This window comes from Tyto alba, unplaced genomic scaffold (genome assembly GCF_018691265.1).
Source record: "Tyto alba isolate M040663 unplaced genomic scaffold, T.alba_DEE_v4.0 Super-Scaffold_7, whole genome shotgun sequence".
In the NCBI taxonomy this organism is placed as follows: Eukaryota; Metazoa; Chordata; class Aves; order Strigiformes; family Tytonidae; genus Tyto; species Tyto alba.
In genome coordinates, this window is record NW_024881328.1 from 17029877 (window position 1) to 17046848 (window position 16972).

Genomic DNA, 16972 nt, shown 5'->3' on the forward strand with positions numbered 1-16972 from the left:
TGCCGCAAGCTTCTCTCTTGCAGGTAGGCAAGGCGCTATACATGAACCTTACTGATGTCTAGTAAAAGATTTTTACTGTTTAATGCCATATATAAAAGATAAGTCAAAGTGCTAACACATTGTGCTATGTATGCTAAGCCATGGCATTTTGTTCAAATCTTTTACGTGAAGTCTTGACCTCTGATGTGAAGGCAGAAGATGAAAGCTTACTGTATAAGGCCCTGTGTAGATCATGACTAGAAAGAAAGAGATTTTATTGACCAGGAATGGCAGTAAACAAATAAGGAAGGAGGTAAGTTTCACAGTGTGTGTTACAGGTTAACAGAGGAGATGAAAAGATTAGCAGGAGTCATTCATTTGCTTTTTTTATTATGTATTTTTTCATTAGAAAACAACCTTGAACACCCAGGAATAGTTTTCTAATAAATGTAAGCTCATGAAGAGCACTTGGAAGTTTCCATTCTGGGTTCAGGAGAATGACGGGACAGTAACACAGTTGACATGGTCATTCCTCTTAGTCAACCCCTCCCTTGTAGCTGATTGTTTCTGACATTGCAGCCTTCCCTTCCTCATGCTTCCTGCCCTGAACAAAACCAACACCCCCCCTCCCAACCCCACAGACATCTCTGTAGAAGTCTCAAAGACAGTATTTCTGCATGGACACACAATTGACTCATCTCATTCTTCAGTGAACATAGTGATTTCTTCCAGGCCTGACTAAGGACTGTACCAACAGACCTTGGAGATCCATGCAGAGACACCGCTTCCTCTCCTGGGCAGACCCTGTAGTAGTGAAGGATCAGACCGTAGTCCTTGGGAGTGATTTCAAAGGGTTCTCATGTGAGGAGATGCAGAATTAGCTTACTGGGGACTCTGCCTGCTGGAGATAAAGATCCAGGGAAATGTTCTTGACATCCCCTCTAGTCACCTCTCTTCTTACTCTCAGCCTCTCTGGGGCAAAAGTCCTGAAGGGGTTGATGCATAGCTATGGGCTGGTTGTGCTGATAGAATGAGGAAGATTTTCTTCCCAAGCCTGGCCTTCATTGCCTACAGAGGGTTTGTTTATAATGGAGAGCTGATGTGTATGAGCTAAAAACATCAGGGACAAGGCCATTTGGCTTTGCTATTGTATAAACCTGACGAAGATTCTTGCTCCGCTGCCATCAGGGCAGACCCCGCCCAGTTTTACCACCATTGAAAATACAAATGCTTTGTCCTCACCATGTTTTTGGCTTAGGTACATTATCCACTCTAGTTACCCTGAGGCTAAGAAACAAAAGATTCCCCATGCCATTATCCCACAGCTTGATAGCAGTGAAGAAGTTGCTTAAAAGCATTTGCTCTTCTGGATCAAGAAGCTAAACTCCATGTAAAAGAGTTCTGCTGGCCACACCAGTCTAGAGGGATGGGAGGAAGGTTTGTGTGCCTGTTAGCAAGGAGTAGAAGGGCTGTCCACAATCCCATCTCAGAGAGATGGTCTACCATTTAGTAGCAATGAATCACCTCTTTCCAAATGAAAGTGAAGATTATGGAGTAGTGAGTGAAGGGGAAGAGGAATATAATCTCATAAGAACATAGGTACTCAGATCAGCTGTTCAGAGAACATCAATTTTTGTCTCTCTAACTGGGAAAGAAGATCAGGTGGGTTAGGCAGAGGTCTGTTCATCCTTCTTGGAAAAAGGACTAAGCTGAACCTCTGATGTGCAGTAGAAAGACCCTTGGAGAAGTGTGGCAGTCTGGATTTTAAAAGAAAGCTGTCTTGTAATGAAGAGCAAAGAACAGAGTAGCTCTGTCACCAACTTGAACTGTGAAAGGATGAAATAGGTCACTTGCATGGGACACACTGGGCATATGCAATTCTTGTGATTTTTGATATCGACACTTATATATGCTGATAGAGGCTCCCATTGCCCAGCTGTTACTTGCTAACAACCTGGTGACAACAGGTTGTCATCCTGCCATAGAGGAGTGCAACTGGAGGCAAAATGTCTCTGCCTGAGGCTGATTATCCCATCCAGAGGGAAGCTGTGGCCCCCTGTAGAAGGCTACATTTAAGGAAGGCTCCTTGATTATGAGCAGACTCAGTCACTCAGACTTTCTTTGAGCAAGCAGGGAACTGAATGTGATGTCCTAACTCTGGTAAAGCACATCTTGATGCATAATACAACATATAAAGAAGCATCTTCCCTCAGTACCTCTTCTCTAATGTTATTTAATTCCCCAAGTCCTGGGTATCAGAATCCTTTGTTTCTTTTTTTTTTTTTTTTTTTTTCCCCCCCTATGATGCTTGAAAAAAAAAAAGGGGGGGTGTGTTAATAATAGGAAGTAAACAAACTGGGAAAAATACTGTTAATGTGGCTTGGAAAAGAATTGCTTTCTGAGTCCTTGTCCCTGTTCAGAAATCCATCTCATCTCAAACAGTTGTGATGGTAGGTGTTTGTGCTTTTGCATCATTGTGCTTGTCTGAATATGGCTCAGATAAGTTTGAGGGGTCTTCAGTCCATTTCCCACTGCTGGAACTGAGCTTCTGTTTTCCACATACTTCTTCATTAATTAAATGCTATACAATAATAAGCATGAACCAGAGACAGGCCAGAGGTCACATAAAAACTTTTTCCTCTTCTCTTTGTCTTCTCTTTGCTTGAAGTCAAATCATATGTCGTACTTTCCACACAGCAACTCTCTAGATCCTGTCAAGACCTATTCAATACAGTTAAGTATTCTTTTAGGTCTTTTCTTTTTCTTTTCTTTTCTTTTCTTTTATCTTTTTTTTCTCTTTTCTTTTCTTTTCTTTTCTTTTCTTTTCTTTTCTTTTCTTTTCTTTTCTTTTCTTTTCTTTTCTTTTCTTTTCTTTTCTTTTCTTTTCTTTTCTTTTCTTTTCTTTTCTTTTCTTTTCTTTTCTTTTCTTTTCTTTTCTTTTCTTTTCTTTTCTTTTTTCTTTTCTTTTCTTTTCTTTTCTTTTCTTTTCTTTTCTTTTCTTTTCTTTTCTTTTCTTTTCTTTTCTTTTCTTTTCTTTTCTTTTCTTTTCTTTTCTTTTCTTTTCTTTTCTTTTCTTTTCTTTTCTTTTCTTTTCTTTTCTCTTTTCTTTTCTTTTCTTTTCTTTTCTTTTCTTTTCTTTTCTTTTCTTTTCTTTTCTTTTCTTTTCTTTTCTTTTCTTTTCTTTTCTTTTCTTTTCTTTTCTTTTCCTTTTCTTCTTTTCTATTCCTTTTCTTTTCTCCTTTTCTTTTCCTTTTCTTTTCCTTTTCTTTTCCTTTTCTTTTCCTTTTCTTTTCACAGTTAAAAATATACATGTATACATGTACATATATTTTATCTTCCAATTCCAGTTCTGGAAGAGAAAACATTATTCTTTCATCAAAGGAGAAGTTCACCCACTGACCTGGAGGTAATTTGAATAATGAACTAAGATAGTTTTTGATGTTTGTGTAAACAGCACAAAAGTGTCAGATTCTGTTCTCCTTGTATCCAACATGATAGATGTGAGATCAAAGACTGCCTTCAGTAACTGCAGTGTGTCAGACTTGCATTATTGAGGGAAATATTCCTAGAGCCATCAGCTCATTGCTGTCATATGGAAACCAACTGATGCTTTTGTTATATCTCCTTCAACATGGAAGAAGAGATAAAGGTCAATCTAAAAAAGCTCCTACACCTGTTTCTCCTCTTAGGATTCAAATATGTCATTGCCTATCAATGACATTAATTTTCCTGTCTGGATACATGAAGGATGTAGAAGACTGTAAAACTAGTCTGTGAGGAATCCTGTGTCTGTCTGCTCAGGAGATCTTCAGGGCTGGAGTCTAGGGAGGGCAGAGGGGGATGAGGCATCTGTTGGCTCAGGAATGAGAAGTAGCCATCACAGGTGAGGTGATAGTGGAGGGAAGGTTAGGATACTCAGCCAGTAGTCACTAAGGCAATTGCACCACTGATTATTTCCCTCCAAGTGCTTGACTGACATATAGTATCAAGAGGAAGGAATAGGTCTTCTGGCCATGTGTTCTCACAAGGATCTCCTTGTGCAGGAGTCCTGGTTAATGAACTACAGGTTGGAAGTGCTAATGGTGTATCCTCCTCCTACACTGAAGAGTAGCTGTATTTTGCTTAGTCAAAATAATATTTTTTCTCTTAAGGAAAACATAGAGAAGATGCTTGAATGACTGACCACCACACATGGGCAGGGGATGGTCTTCAGAACTGGAAAGTCTTCAGAACTGTCCTCCATCTACAGGCTTTGGCTTTGACATTTTACCACTGTCAAACACAAGAGCTTTGAGAAAGGACCTCACATGCATGAGTAGTATTTTCCTGTCTCCCCAAGTAAAAATATAGTGGACAGCCAACGCCTCTCTTGACTCAAATCCGTGTTGCTGACTTGGTCTTTCCTGGGGATGCCCAACATGGTAGGGTAGACATGGACCTCTTCTGCACTTTGCTTGGGAAACCACAACAAGGAACACACCTGATTTACTTGAAAATCTGTCCATCACTTCTGACATTTGAAATCGGAAACCAAGTGTACATAGGTTCTGCTAACATTATGATTTCTTTTGTGACAACCAATTAACAGCAGGCACTGAGATTGGCAAAGTGAATATATATCAAAGAGGACTGTCTGATGGTTAAGGAGTGTGATTCTTGATACAAACTCTTAATGGTCCCTGTGTTCTCTGATGACCCTTGAGTTAGTGCATGTGCTTGAGCCATTGCAGGCACAGAGTAAGAGGGTCTGAACTTGGCAGTGGGTATTTACCAAGAGACTGGATGGCAAGAATAGAAGAGCTGTGGCAACTGACACAGAGCAAAACATCTCTGAAGAGCATTACCAGAAAGACCTGTCAAAACTGATGGAAAATCAGGGCACTAGCAGAAATCACAAGAATGAGCAGGACCACACACACACAGGACTTCTGATGATGACTGAACACAGTCCTCGACACTGACCACCCCTAAATGGTGTTGGAGGACCACAAAGCCCAGGAACTGAGGGGTCTCCACAGTGATGGGACCTGGAATTTTCTCCACTGGGAGAAACAGCTGCCAAACTTTGCAAGCTTTGTTCGTCAGTGGAAGCTGATCTGACTGCTTTGTAACAAAATACAGAGAACTTCTCTTCAGGAACCCAGCAGACAAGACTAGGGAAAAGATGTGGGGAAGAAGAGATACCTTCTGTAGCCCCATCTCTTCTGTCTGCTAGAGTCCCCCAATACACAATGTATTTTGCATGTCTCAGGAGTGTACTGTCTCCATTTGCACCTTTTAAAGTCCTGCATAGTAGCACAAAAGGGATGGCACAAGGAGATTGTGGGAGACGAGAGAACTGCGCTATGGAAGCAAGAGACCCTCATCAGTATTTCTACCATCAATACTTTGGGGAGGAAAGAAAAAAGGAAATCCAAAACCCCAAACCCCACACTAAATTTGCACTTGTTCTCTCAGGCTGGCAGCCTAGAAGTTCATAAACTCAGAAGTACCTTGTCCTGGAGTAAACTGTTCTGAAAACAGTTTCCAGTGGCTTACCCGAGTTTGCTTTGCTGGTGGCAGCCCTTTGGCTCCATGCTGGCACATGTATGAAGCTTTTTGAACAAGTTTTGACCTTCCTTTAGCCCCTCTGCCCATCAAGCCAGCTAATGACATGCTTCGTATTGCACAGAACACATACAATTGACAAGTTCATAGTGTTGTTTAAATATTAAACAGTCTAGACAGGCTTTTGAGTCTTATGCCGCTATGAAAAGGCTCAGACCATACCCATCTCTGAAATTGGGCTGCAGGATCGTTTGCACAGTAAGACAGACAATAAGACTTGTATACATTGCCATGCAACAGAAGAGACCCCGAACCGCCAGCCCTAAGTGGAAAGTTTATTTCTAAGCACAATATATGGAAAAACCAAACCAACAAACCCCACAGATATAGAAAACGTTGTAGCAAATCCCTGGTCAAGTAGGACTTCATGTCTGTCACTACCCTGCACCTCACAGCCGCTTAAAATGTCATGCAATGGAGGAGAGGGCACTCGGACGACACCCTCCGCTTCGGATCAAGGAGGATCTCCAAGCAGGGGAGGGCCGATGGGACTCCCGCTGAGTGATTCGGACTGTAACCAGCAAAAGGGCAGCGCTGCTCACCCCCACCACACGCCTCGTGACTACCGATGGTAGACTTAGCACTTCAACAGGCTTTACCAACGTGGATTCTCACAACACCCCTGTGAGGTAGGTACGTATTGTTATTCCCCCTTTGCGTGGAGGGGGGGACTGAGCCAAACAGCCCAAGGCTACAGAGTCGGTGGCAGAGCTGGAGTGAGAGTATGCAGAGTCCTGTGTGCTCAGAGTACTAGATCACACCACTCTTTCACGGCAAGTTGTGCTTCTGACCTCATAAACTTTTAGCAACTAGCCAAATTAAATGAATTTGACTTCTCCATATTAAATGAGCGGAGGGCAGGGAGGGAAACAACATCATGTCTGACAGCTGTCCCTTTGTTTATGCTTCCCCCTTCCCAAAACCACCATAATTACTCATCTCTTGGCATGAGGACAGCTTCCAGGACAGGCATGGGGGAAAGAGGCTGCTGTGTTTGCATGTTTTGGCCAGATTTCTTTCTACTTTGGATCAGAAGTGGTTCTATCAGAGACCGTTCATTGCAACACCTTCATTCTGGGGGTAGCTGCTTTTAGAGATGATCAGAATTGACCCTTTCCTCTCCCTCCACCTACCAACATCCCTTCCCTCCCCTTTGCCAAAAGCACTCTTTGGTAGATAGTAAGATTGGTCAGATAAAGGTACAGTGGCCTCAGAAACCATGCTGTTTCACATGAGTCCTCAGTAAGTCAGCTGGGCTGGTGTTTCACCTCCCACATTCTCTGCCAGAGAAGTACTTGTTCTGTTGCATTCTGATATTCAAAGGGACACTGTCAAGTAATCGGGGTGAAAAGTATGACCTTCCTTAAGCTGTTAACCTCCATCTTCAACGTTGCAGAATGGCTGGTGTGTTTGAAGCCGGAGGCTGCAGTTTGACACCTTCTCCAGTCCAGAAACACCTGACCCATGATGGCCTACCTGCCAAAGGAGCTCGTGGCCCACATTTGCCCTGGCTCCAACAGAAGCTGCAGGAGGTGCTGGTGCAACGATGGAGGGCAGCTGGACACCACCATTGTGCAACATTGCTCAGCACTGCTGCTAAACAGATGCAGTTTGGCTGAAGTCTTTAGCTTAATTTTGGGGGGAGCTGGGTTCAGACTTGATTGCTATGGGTTCACTGGTTTGGGAATGCTGAGCTGTTGCTCCTCAATTAGTTAATCTCCATATTCTTAGGGTTCCTGCTCTTACGCTTCTGTTGTAGCTGTTGCACTAGGGAAAACAGCTCAGTCCTGCAGAGCTGGGACATACCTGCCATAGAGTGAGGACAGTCAGCAGGAAATCAGTAACATGGATTTCCTCCTATTGCAGAAGAAAGGTGGGGAGAAGAAGGACCAGGATGGTGAAAGGAATGAGGTGAATGGAGAGAACGATACGTGCCCAAATGGAAAAGGACAAAATCAGTAGGGAAAGAAATTTTATTTTCAAGCTTGTAAGATAATATTACAAACAATGGAGAGTAAAAAAACCCCAAACCCTAAAAACTATTTAAAAAGTACTTGACAGTGTCCCTTTAATATCCACAAATGATTCAGCCATTGTGCATTGAAAGAGAATGTTCCTGAAGAGCAACCAGTACCTTCGAGGATATATCCCAGAGAAGGAGACTTATTAAAAGTGTTATATATTCGATCAGCAACTGTGCTCCCTCTTCAGACTAACTCTCTCTTGAGTGATTGAATGGAATAGACTCTGTAATAAACTAACAGACTGGATGTGAAAGGCTCAGCCTACAAGACTGAGACAGACTGTTGCAAATCGAGCAGCAGGGATACAGACACTGAAAAAAAAGATGTACATCTCTAACGCATGAGTGTCTGAATCAACAAGGAAGCAGAAACCCACTGAGATGGGTCAGCTTCTTGTGATTGGAGTAAAATGGAAGGAAATTAACCTGGAATGTCTGCATGGAAAATGATGTGTGTGAGTGGCAAGATTTGGATGCTGGATTTGGGGTTATGAAGTCATAAATCACACCAGTACTTGTGCTTGAAACACCTGCAGAGCGTTTGTACAAAATTTGCCTTTCATGAATAAAGGTCATGAACTGCCCTCCCCCCTCCCAATTCCACCCTCACAAACCCCTTGTCAGGAACTTTATGGAAAAAACAGGATTTTTGGTGAAATTTGGATAGGCCTGGGTTTTGTTAGATTTTCTTGGTGGGATGATTCAATCTCTCTGTAAATCACTTCAGGTATCCTATGGTAAATTGAACAAGGCTCCAGAGTGACTCATGAAACAAAACAACTCATAGCCCTGGTTAATCACAGTCTGGAAAATAAAACTACTCCAAATATTTCGTTCCCTTCCTTGTTTTTATAAATCTCACACTGTGTGTGTGTGTGTGTGTGTGTGTGTGTGTGTGCGCGCATGCGTGCATGTGTATGCGTGTGTACAGGGGGTGTGTACAGAGCGTTACCTATTCCAGGTAATAAGATTTGTAAGACATGCTAAACCGTCTGTTCCTCTGCTTCCCCAGAACTCTGCCTACTCAGTTTGTAGTCTGTATTGCACTTGTTTTGTTGTTTTTTTTTTCTTTGTGATTTGTGTTGTTGTTGTTTTTTTTTTCTTTTTTTTTCTTTTTTTTTTTTTTTTTTTAAACTGGCTGGAAAACATTAACCTCTTTAGCATGAGTGTGCAGCTCTCCCTCCACCTGCTTTTTTCCTCAGCTGGCCAGGTGCCGCCTCTTATATCTTGTGCAGTTACCGAAAAAGAAAAGGAGAGGAGATAAAAAAAAAAAAAAAAAAAAAAAAAAAAAAAGAGAAACAGAAAAAATAAAAGGAAGGAGAAAGAAAAAGGCACACCATGCTCCTCTGCTTTATGAGTTCTTTGTCTCCTCCGCTTCATGTTAAGGCCTCCTGAATTCCTCGGCTCAGACCGTCGTGACCCTCATGACGAGCTCTCTGTTACTACTAGACTGACTCCTCTGTTCGTGAGGCCTCAGGTGGCTGAGTATATGCAGGATGGTATAAGCACAGTGGTGGTCAGAGAGGGTGCCTGTGGCATGGCCGGCAGCCCGTGCCCCGCTGTCGGCTGGAGCGGAGTTAGTGGCTGTACCACCAGTGGAGGACGAGTGGGTGGTTTGGGAGGAGGGGCGCTGATTTGTCCTGGTCCCTGTTTTTTGTTCCTCCATGTCCTTTGTTTTGTCATAGTTCAGCACTTTCCACTGCTGATTGACCGCCTGCCACCGTTTAAAAATCCGGTAAACCGAGGGCCCTTCGTGTATTATTAGACCTGGAGGGAAGGGGGAAAGAAATAAACATAAAAGAGAAACAAAACTTTAGAAAGAACCATAAACCTACCCCAGCATCCTGCCCCCAGCTAGCTGGTTAACTCAGCTTTCCCTCAGCCAGTGTTTATTCAACGATAAATCATGTATTTTAATTACCGACTGGCAGAGCACTGGTGCTCCTGCTCTGCTGGATCCCTTTCCCCCTGAATTAAAAGGATTACAGCTTTACCTCAGCAATCAATAAACAGATTGTAAATGCAGCAGAGTGAGTGATGCTCTTACAACAAAACGGTATCTGTTTACCAATAAACGCCCGAGGTTTATCTATCACTGGACTAGTTTTGCATGCTGCATAGGCATGATTCACCGAGCTAACGGCTGTGTTTGGAGGGGGTGTAGCTGGGTCTGACGTGCCGGTGACGTCTGCTGCACCAGCGTCATGTGTGTGCACAGCCCGAGTCTCCCCCCACACACACAGCAGCAGAGCAGACACGCACATGGAGGCCAGAGGCAGCAACTGAGCAAAAAAAAGGATCCGTCTATACCTGTAAGTGGTTTGTCATCCTAGGCAAAGTTTTGCTCATCTGCAGAGCAGGTACTTCATCATACATCATCGCTCCCTTCCGAGGGGGAAAACAACATGCTTGAAAGAAAGGGCAGATGAACTCACACTGTGTGTGCACTGAGTACGCATGTAATGCATATGTCCTGCTACTCATCTTTATGTACCAGAGCTCATGTCCAGGGGATGGCACTGGATTGTAGGGTACCTGACTTCTAATGGTCTCCGCATTTGAAAGAGAGTGAACAGCTCAGGCCCTTCCACCCAGTGGTTAGGTCACCTCCCAGCAGTCTCTGTCATCCTCCCCACCCTTGCAAGAGGATTGAAAGATTAAATAATGTTAGAAGTTGTTTAGACAATTACAGTACTTGAGTATTAAGCTCTGTTATTATTAACGCTGCCAGGCTTTGGCTAGACCTTTTGAAATCCCTAGGTCCAGCAGTGACTGCAACACTGTGCTGTTCTCCACTGAGGCTGGAGGAAGCTGCAGCATCTCATGTAGACTGACTTAGCTGACACACTGTAATATCATTAACAAGCTTTGCTAGAGAATGGGATTTATGCAGAATGAGGGGGATCTGAGTCTCCTTGTTTTGCAGCAATCTGGCTGTTAGGATGTCCCGTGTAACTGAAGCCAGCTCAGCAGGTAGGACTGAGTGAGTTACCACGTGGATAGCTTCATCATTCTTAATAATGATGGCTTCACTGTTCTTGGTCAAGATCAAGACTATCAAAAACACTTCCAGGAGGAGCAGCTCTCTTGCCTGCCTGTTACAAGCATATAAATACAAGAACAAAGAATAAAAGACCCACAAGAAATAAGAAGCAAAATCATGCCTAAACAAGGAAGTTGCCTCGATCAGCAGTGTGTGGAGAGATGATTGTCATCACACAATAAAGTGGTTTGTGGCTATCCCTGATGAATCAAATGCTACAGCTCTACCCTCCACCCACCTTTTCCAGACTGTTCTTGTTTCTGATGGCAGATGATTACTGGAGTAAACCTGTGCTATACCAAAACCCAAAATATCTGAAGGTCATCCTACCCTTAGGGCTGATCTCTCCATTATTCACTGATGGGATACAGCTACCTAGTTTCTTAGAGTCCGCATCTGATTTTACAGAGTTTAAACCCTAGCTTCAGTAGAGACTGAATTTATAGCCTCTCTGGTTTGAAGTATAAATAGAAGCCCTGCTGACTTGATCACAGATTAGCTTCAGGGGGACTCTCACACTCATTGTAATGGGGTGCTGAGTCTGCTTACTTAGAAGTAATTACACTGGGTAGTTTAAGTATGCAGATCTGGCTATTTTGGGACAGGGAATGGCGTTGGGCACTACAGTATGAGAGAGATCTTCCCTCTGGTTCCTGTAGACCACTGAGATCGCACAGCTGTAATCCTGTAGTGATTCCAGTCTTTCATAACTGAACACCATGATGTCATAATAGAAAAAATGTGGGGTTTCCTCCCTACTTGAAACATGGTTGAGAATTCTCACATCTTCTGATCAAAGCATCAACCGTAAAAAGCAGGACTTACGGAAAACCTGCAGATCCAGCCAAGGAGAAAGAGCTTAGAAGCAGGCCTGAAGTGGACCAGCCCATGACAAGGGACATTAGACATATATTTAAACGAGCTGCCTGATTTTTAATGAATGAAATTCCACTCTGATCAATTACAGAGCCAATGTTTCTCTGAGATCACTTTAAACCTTGGATAAAAGAGCCAAAATCGAATGTTTTCTCCTTGGCTGTAGAACATTCTCCACAGAATCAAATCCATTCTCCAAAGTATTAAACACTGAGCCAGGATTGTAAATCTATTCTTAATTACCTTATCACAAATATTTAATGTGCAGCCTGATTCAAGAGGGCTGTTTATAAAATTCTTGTTTGTTTGCCTTCTAATTATAAATGTTTATGATCTTATGCAATTAACTGTGTGATGCTGATGGATGGGTTGCTGAGTCAACTGAGCACCTGTTTTCTTAGATAATTTTGGTTTCCAAATATTTATAAAAGTACAAAATAACTTGTTTCCATCTGTATTTACTGGGCTCTAAATTACTTATCGATTTCCCAGTGTCAAGCTCAGGAAGCTGTAAAATTAAAAAGGAACCAAATGGAGGGGTGGGCAGGGAGGCGGAAGTAACAATGATTCATTTTCAAGAGTAAATGCCAAGAGTAAGCAAGAGTCCATGAGTTTATATCAAGCTGCAGGACGCTTAATGCTCCTATCAAAACAGATTTTGTCTGTCTGAGATAAACTAGGATTGAAACTCCTATGTTCAGCTGTGTGCATCCCTTTCCAGAAGCGCCCCTCCCTCAAGGATCATTCTTGTTTACAGAGGTGAAACTTTCCAATTAAAGGCCAGACTTAAGTGGGAAATCCTTCAGGAAGAATTGTATTCAACTAGAAGTGTCCATCTAGAAGCAATTATTCCATAAGCCAAATCCTGTGTATGTGGGGAAGATAGCAGGTTGGTGTGAACTTCTCTCTTTGTGTACTTCTCTCTTTTCAATGCAGAAACGTCTATATGAGAATTTGAGATGGATTCTGGTAGTGGCCTGATCCTTTTCCACTCCTCCCAAGTTTATCTTGCCCTCTTCTGCTTCAAAAAATCTGTTCTCAGTGGACCCTATGTGAAAACCAACCTCTTCAGAAGGAAAATCTCTGTGAGTTTCACGCATAACGTGTTGGTACAGATTGTTGCCTGGCCCATGAAATCCCTTGTTTGTGGTGTCAGTAAATGAAACTCCTATGGAATGTGGGCACTGAAGATGTGCTGTTGTCACTCCCATCTTCTCATGTAGAGACCTAGATGGACCAGCAGCAGAAGAAATTGCTTCAGCTGAAAATTGTTGAATGCTGGAAGTAGTATTCAGCACAGCTATAACATACGCTTGTCTTGTTCTTATTTCACTCATATCTGTTTGTGGCCATTGATGGAAACAGGGGAGCTGGATAGATGGAGCCTTCGCCATTCTTATATTCTATGACATTTCTACTTGCACTGGCTTGTGCCATGAAAAGATTTGCCACATGGCTCTGGAGATGGAGACAGCCCATATTATGTGATGGGCTTGTTAACCCGGCAGCAAAGTCTACCAAAAAGATTTCTAATGCTTCTGCTTGTATTGCCACTTCGATGTGGCTGTGCTGTTCCCAGGACAAGACATAGTATCTCTGAGCTAGCACGGTAGGCCTAACTTGGTGCAGTGCTCCAAATAACTACATGCCGAATCTGGAACAATGTGTACAGGAAACCATATTGATCTCCTTTCACTGTGTTCACTCTCTCCATATATTAGCCTTTTTTGCTCTTTCTCTTTTGGCTTTATTATTATTGAGTCCATGCAGAAGGTCAGATCATGGTCAGGCCCGTGGAGCTCTGCAGAGTCCAAGCAGGAGGGACTAGTGATTGTCCAGGGTGCAGGGATTACTTCCCAGAGCTGACAAGCTACTTTGTACTTCACAACACAGGCAAACCTTGGCAATAGGTTATGCCAAAACTGTACACATTGCTTATACTGGTATCTTATGCTTCCTTTCATTTATTACGCAGGGGGGAGTACTCAGCACCTAACCACTGCTCTTATGTAAAAGTAAGTGACTCAGCCCCAAAGAGCACAGAGCCTGGCTCCAGGCTGCATTTAAAGCAACAGGTAAGCAACATCAGGTTGGCTAGGCAAGGGTGGTGTCAGTGCAGTTGCATACCCAATCAGTGCATGCCCACAGCATCTGGGAGAGCAAGCTGACAACTGCTAACTCTGAAGAAAGACTTACCTCTTCCATATACCACCCACCCTCACTCTCATCTTCATCCCAGCGAAAGAATAACTGGACTATTTCTTTTCCAGATGATCGAGATGCAGTCTGAAACAGAGCTAGCACTGATGAAAGCAGTTTGATTTCCATGTTCTACTGATTGCCACATCTGACCCTGAGCTTCTGGAGTCTTAAAATGCAAGCATTAGAAAGGGGACCATGACCAAGGGTGAGGATCATGGCCCAGAGCTAAGGTTCATGTCACTGTAGGATTTCTCTGAGCCTTGCAATACCTGCCCACACCACATCATGATCCACATGGGCAGTCTCTGTGCAAGGACATGCTCTTGGTGCTAGGAGTGGACACATATGGGCTGTGTGCAGGTGGCCCTTCATCTCTTGGGATTAATAGGGACAGAGGTGCATTGCCGTTAGTGGGCCTGTGGCAGGACTGGTCCAGAGAGAGGTTCTCAGCCCAATGGCGAGAGAACATGGGCAAAACCCAGATGCAACAAGGACAACTGTGCAATGGGAAAGGGGGGGATCAGTTGGTGTACTACCATCCTGTGAAATTAATCTGAGTGGTTGTGAGTCTCCAATTTAAGGCAACTTTGGAGCAGCAGTTTCCCAGAAATAACAAGCAGTCACCTTCTGCACACTGTCAGCCTCTGCCACCAAGTGATCTTTTCACCAGGACTTTCAGCCTCTAATTAACCTTCCACTTATTCCAACACTTGCCGTGCATTTTCTCTAAAGAGACAGGAAAATTCTTGGGGCAGGAACTGTTTCTCCTGTTTGCCAGTAAAGAAAACACCAAAACAAGGCTTCTACTGACAGTAAGTGGTACATCACCCCTGCACTGACACTCATATTATCTATAGGAGGAAAAGTCACAATTCATTCTAGCCAGTTACTCTGTCCTGCTTCTCATAAAGCCCCTGTCCTGCCACCTGAGCTGTCACCTCTTGTTTCCACCCTCAGCAGCGATTTCACCCTTTGCTTTCCTTTCCAAATGCAGTTTCACCTCAGCCAGACAGCTGCCATGCCTTAGCCTGATTCTGTTGCTTTCATTCGTGGGTGTCAGGAGAAGATTACAGCATCTGTGATCAAAGCTTAATGTTTGCATCCACAGCAGTGGTGGTTCAGGCCAAGGTAAACCAATCCTGCTGGGAGATGATAACACTTTCATTGCTGGGCTTTCTCTCTATTGACATCACTGCATACACAAACCCTTCCTTCCCTTTATGTGAATTCTTTAATCTTTAGTGGCAATCTCAGATTCCCCCACTTTTGTTTCCAAAGCTCCAGCAGTTCCAAAGCCCTCATTTATCTCTTTGCCTTAATCTCATCCTATAAACTCCATCCTTAGCTGCCTTTTGTCTTAACCTAAGAGCAGAAAAGTGGCTGCATTGGCTCAGACAAGGGGTCTGTCTCTTATAGCATCCTGCCTCCAATAGCACAAGGAAGGGTGTAAAAACATAGCCAGGAGAGTGATGTTTTCCTAATGGGGTCTGTACACTACAGGGACCATGCATAGCCACAGATGGGCTCTTTTGTCTCATTTATGTTCCTGAACCATAAGATTCCAATGTAATACAGTAAAGTGTACTGACTTTTGCTCTGCACTATGTATTTACTCATTAGGCTGCCCTGCCCCTTCCCAAATTCTCATAGTCCCCATGAGATTACTCCACTCCAAAAAATACTTTAGAAATAACCATAAATCTCTGCCTCACCCCAGCTTCTCAAGTATTTCACAGTATGTGGGAGATGAGTCACCGAGCTCCCACTGGATCCTTCCAATCCATACTGCTTTTCAGTGCAATCCTCAGTACTTTATTCATCATTCATGATGCAAGATAGTCTTTGGTGATAAACCAGAAAAAGAGAGCCAGAGGGACCTTTTCTGGGAAATACAGGCTGGGAAAGGGGCACCTAGTATCTGGCATCCCTCAACATTGTGGTAGGGTATCAGCTAAATATGACAAATTCTTTGAACAACCTAGCATCTTAAAATCCCCCAGTGGCTGGGACTCAAGGCTGCCGAGCTGTGCTCTGCAGGCAATGGGGAAGAGGGTGAACCAAGGAGTGGGGAGAGGTAGATTCATAATTGGAAGTAACGTCATGGCACCAGTGGGACTCTGCACTTGGGCTGATTTAGGAGGAGAGATGTGAACATCGGAGTTGACCAGGTGGGGAACCAGGTAATGCCCTCCCTCTCCTCACTACTGTTCATCGTCTCCAGAACCTCTTCATTTTGTTCCCCTTTCTACAAGTGAACTCCCCAGGAGGGTGCAGTCCCCAGAGCAGAGAGGTGCACTTTCAGCACTTTACACCCCACCTTCCTTTTGATACCCTGATGAAATAAATTGATATGTCACAGAATCACTGTCTTCAGCACTGTGACTGCCTGGTCCAGCTTGTGTTTGGGATTCTGATTTTTCCTTCCTGAGGGTAGCATTTTGCACTTCTCTTTATTCAATTCCATCTTGTTGATTTCTCCAATTTGCCAAGATAATTTCAAATGCTGATCTGATCCTCCAGAGTGTTTGCAGCCTTTCCAAGCTTGGTGTCATCTGTGGATTTTATAACAGCACTTCCTATTCCATTATCTAAGCCATTAATAAAAATATTGAAGAGAGCAGAGTCCAAAACAGTCCTACATGAAACATATTTCCAGTTTACAGTACACTACTGACAACTACTGAGAAAGCAGCTTTTTGATTGGCTGTACACCTGCATTATTGTTATTTAATCTAGACCATATTTCTTTGGTTTGGTTAGGAGAATCTTAAGGCAAAGCACCTCAGGCATTGCCCAAATCATGCCATATCAAACCGACTGCTTCCTCCTAAACCTCTAGGACAATTACCATCCCAAATTAGGTATGGTTATACTCTCATGCTCATCAGTTGGTTAGTTAAAAAATTATTCTAATATCTTTCTATGAAGCAGCTAAGCTGATTTGCCCTTCGTTTCCTTGATCCTCAGTTCCTACCTTCTTTAGTGATAGAGATTATATTTATAGCTAGGTACTCTGCTTGCATTTCCCCATCTGCCTGGCAGCTCCTGCATACTGCCCAAGTTCTTGATGAAATGTTTATGGGTTAGAGACTGCTCCTGCAGCTTCCTCTGAAGTTCATTAGGACATGATGACAAGGACAGAGCTAACTCATCTGAATATTTTTGAGTTTGTTCTGATTCTGCCCTGGGCTCCTTTCTCCTCATTAAAATTATTTTAGTTAAGTTTTGAAGACTGAAACAAA

The 16972-nt window shown here is 43.2% G+C and overlaps 1 protein-coding gene across 1 annotated transcript in view; it reads right to left on the minus strand.

Moving 5' to 3' along the window:
• Nucleotides 1-3250: 3250 nt before the first annotated feature.
• The window catches only part of MARCHF4 (membrane associated ring-CH-type finger 4), a 109703-nt gene continuing 95981 nt past the window's right edge, over nt 3251-16972 (minus strand). Inside the window, exon 5 of the mRNA XM_042784144.1 lies at nt 3251-9376. Within this exon, the coding sequence (XP_042640078.1) occupies nt 9015-9376 (362 nt within the window). The 3' untranslated portion in view covers nt 3251-9014. The remainder of the gene's footprint in view (nt 9377-16972) is intronic.